The sequence below is a fragment of the Sinocyclocheilus anshuiensis genome, unplaced genomic scaffold (assembly GCF_001515605.1).
Source record: "Sinocyclocheilus anshuiensis isolate Anshui unplaced genomic scaffold, SAMN03320099.WGS_v1.1 scaffold1614, whole genome shotgun sequence".
Lineage (NCBI taxonomy): Eukaryota > Metazoa > Chordata > Actinopteri > Cypriniformes > Cyprinidae > Sinocyclocheilus > Sinocyclocheilus anshuiensis.
The window spans coordinates 2,143-6,294 of NW_015547777.1; the positions used below are offsets into that span (position 1 = coordinate 2,143).

At 32.5% G+C, this 4,152-nt stretch overlaps 1 protein-coding gene across 1 annotated transcript in view; it reads right to left on the reverse strand.

Moving 5' to 3' along the window:
* The window catches only part of LOC107704582 (F-box/LRR-repeat protein 17-like), a 105,680-nt gene that overhangs the window by 1,986 nt on the left and 99,542 nt on the right, over positions 1–4,152 (reverse strand). The window contains exon 7 of the mRNA XM_016507541.1: positions 108–238. Coding sequence (XP_016363027.1) covers positions 108–238 — 131 coding nt within the window. The remainder of the gene's footprint in view (positions 1–107; positions 239–4,152) is intronic.

Here is a 4,152-nt window from a genome sequence, read left to right on the forward strand (position 1 = left end):
TGAGTGTGTGTGTGTGTGTGTGTGTGTGTGTGTGTGTGTGTGTGAGAGAGAGAGAGAGAGAGTGTGAGAGAATGTGTCTGTGAGAGAGTGTGAGAGAATGTGTGTACCTGTCGTTGATGGTCCAGTTGAGGCAGAGGTTGAGGGACGTCAGGTTCCTGCACTTTCTCACCACCTCCATCACAGTCTCGTTGTTGAGCTCAGAGATGTGCCGCAGGTCCAGACTGCTCAGGTGCTGAAGCTGCAGGTCACACACACACACACACAGTCAGCAAATGATGCACATTAGTCACTGAACACTCCTAAAGCATCCCATTATCATCTCTATAGGACTGTGTTTGACCTCTACTGAACGAAATTAAGCATCTCACCTGCTCTTTATGAACTGGAGAGCAACTTTTCAAATGCAATAAAGTGCAATAAACACTCATTTCAAAAGGGAAAAGGGATTTTGCATGATGTAAAACCCCCTTAAAATGTCACTCACACCGTAAGAACATTGATGCTCCTCAGTAGTTTTGTCTTTTTTTCCAATACAAATATCGAAACATTCTTAAATCAAGATATATTTACTTGAGAAGTAAAATGACTTAAGATATTTAATCTTAAGCTCTGGGATTTCATCAAAAATATATATTTGTGTTCAGAAGATGAATAAAGGTCTTACGGGTTTGGAACGACATGAGGGTGGAGTAATTAATGACCGATTTTTTTATTTTTGGGTGAACTATCCCTTTAAGTGAGTTTTTGCTCAAGAAGTAAAAATATCTACTACTGGAGTCTTTAAGGAGCAAAACAACAAAAAATAAAACTAAGAGGAAAATTAATCACACAAAAACATTTTTGATAAACTGAAATAATGCAACATAAATAAAAATGAATCTAATCCAAAAATATAATAAATGCAAAATTAATTTTAAAATTATTATTTTTTTAAAACTCAATAAAATAAAAAACTCACTTAACTCCAAGTAAGTTTATTAAAGTTAAAGTTATTAAAGTTACATAAAATCAATTTCAGTTTTTAATAAAACTTTTGAAAAGTAATGATACTACATTTTTTTAGAAACTTATGCAAAGTAAACAAAAAATGGACAGCTATTCTAAAAATAGTGCAAAATAAATTTAACAGTTAATTTTTAATTCAAAATACATTAAATAATTATTTTAACTGAAATATATAAAAACAAAATACACATTTCTTCATGAAATTAAAAACAGAAACTAATAATACTTCGCTGAAACGAAAAACTAAATTTGTGCTAAAAAACGAAAATTGTGCTAAAATAAACAAAATGACAGAAAGTGCATTTGTTATTATAGCCATTGCTGATTTATCTCCATAAAATGTGATGTATGAGATGAAACCTTTAACACACGGGTTTATTTTCTTGTTTTAAGCATAAACACGCTTAATTTAGATATATTTTTCAAAAAAGAAGAATTTATATCTTAAGTCATTTTGCTTCCCAAGCGCATGTATCTTGATTTAAGAATGTTTGGATATTTGTACTGGAAAAACAAGACAAAAATACTGAGGAGGAGCATCATGTTTTTGCAGTGCAATGTCGATGTCAGTGATCAGCACCTGCGGTTACACGAAACACGTTTCATAAATGAAAACAATCCCAAATCATAACTGAAGGCGCTTCATTGACTTGTGCTCTGACTCTACAGCGAGCCCCTGCATGCTGTGCTCTTGACCTTAATGAACACAGAAATGCAGCGCCCGCGGCCGAATTACCCATGATTCCTGCTCTGCTCCTGACCCCAGTGACCGGGAAGAGAACTGGAGGCGCTAAACATGCTAAAGCTGACGGGCTGAAAAATGTCACGGAGTGACTATAACTGCACATTCATTACGATCCATCACATGTACTCACTGCAGAAAACAGAAAACCCTTAAAGATATACTGGATCATATTTGATACATATTTCTAAGGCCTCGAAATGATCAACATTTGCTGTTTCACACTCAATCTACTGCATGTCTTCTAGGGCTGGGTAAAAAAAATATCGATATCTCGATATTAATCGATTCTCATTTTTACGGAACGATATATGCACCATATAACATATTCATTATAAATTTTACTGTTCTTCAATGTTTAATTTATGTTTGAATAAATCCATCAAGTTTTTAATGACAGCCATCATTATGTTTATATTTAAAAAAAACGAATTGAAGTAGAAATATTATTATGTAATTGTAACTTTATTATTTTAAATACTTCATTAAGTGTAATTTTAACAAATCAGTCAATTTTAACCTTCAATATTATAGTAACGTAATGACTCTCATGTATATTTTACATTAATTTTATCATTAATTATTTATATATATAAATATCCAAAATAATTGATATTGAATCGAATCGTGAAATTTGTGTCAAAACCCAGCCCTTGTGTCTTCTGTCTCTGATTGATAGTTTGGACTCTTTTAGTCTAATTGTACAAGCGTCCAGCTTCAGCTCGAGCTTCACGTGTCCAATCTTGACTGATTTTTAATCAACTGTAGTAATATTTCCAGATGAACACTTACTGGACTGAAGCAGCTCAGCTTTACTTGATTCTTCATCAATCATGTTTTAGAGTCTCAAATCTGATCCTCAGGATCTTTTGAGGAGCGTTTGTTTCCAGAAGCTTTACTTTCACTGTTCCTCAACGCAGGGGCGGATCTAGCGGAGGGGCAACTGCATTATCACAGAATAAAATATAAATGTAAGCAGTGTTTCATGAGCTACTTTTCAGCCGCGGCGATGACAGAGTAACGCAAAATAATGGCAAAAACACGTCTTTTAATAAACGGTGCATGCTGGTTGCACGCGCACGCAGACGCCAGTGTAGTCGGCTTCATTAACAAATGACTCTTATGAACCAGATCTTTTTTGAGTCAAAACCACAAACTAACTTTTCTGACTAATGTTAGGCTTTAAAACACTAAAGCAGACGTCAAAAGCTGAATTCGCTTTCTACAGTTTTTACAGTTTTGTCGTTAAAATAACTGAAGTTACCAAGTGTTACAAGAAATGTTACAAGTTACAAGAAATGTTTCTTCTTTTATTAACATTGGCTTAAACACACATTTAATTCATCAGAGGCGTTCAGGTCTGTTCTATGTGTGACCTAAAGGTGTGCTTGTTTTACACTAATATTAATTATTAAAGCAACATTGATTATTCTGGACTTCATTATCTACAGAGGAGACTAAACAAATTAAAAAAACGTCCAGCATAATTTGACGCTGTGTCCGATCTGGAGCTCGACCTGAAACGAGTTTAACAGCCCTGGTGTAAATAATAGAAATCTCATTAAAGTCTTTTTTATTATTCCAAACGTGATCCAGCAGCAGATATAACGTCATTTATCATCGTACAGGAACAGAGGAAATCTCCTGTAGTCTGTTGCTCCAGGGTGACCTTTGACCTCTGAGGTGCGGCTTCATATCATAAAGGGTTACAGAAGGATGAGGAGAGAGAAACAGACTCGATCCGACCCATAATGCATTACAGCAAGCCTGAGATCTGACATTACACATCAATGCATACATTAATGAATTATTGATCCAGATCATGGAGACGTGCATCACAAAACAAATGAACAAAGAGCTTCATCACACAGACTTTTCCTCAAACATCATGCATGTTATAGATCCAGTGTTATTTTAGCATCACTGATATACTATTAAAGGTTTTGTTTATGTTATTTTTAAAAATGAATGAACAATATTTAAAATATATTTTATTTTTATATTTTCTGTTTTCATTTTAATTTTAGTTCGTTTTATTTAATTTTGTTGTTTGTTTTTGTCATTTTTATTAGTTTTACTTTTTTGTGTCTACAATTGTTATTAATTTCTGTTAATATTTTAAATGAATCAACAACATATACAATATATTTAATCTTTATATTGTCTATAAAGTTATTAGATTTTATTTATTAGATTTGTTTATTAAAGTTTTTGTTGATATTTTTAAAATGAATTAACAATATATAAAATATATTTCGTTTTTATATTTTGTTTTCACTTTAATTTTAGTTACAGTTTTAGTAATTTTGTTGTTTTTGTCATTTTTATATATATATATATATATATATATATATATATTAGGGGTGTAAATCGGATGGTTCATCACGATACGATACGATACGATA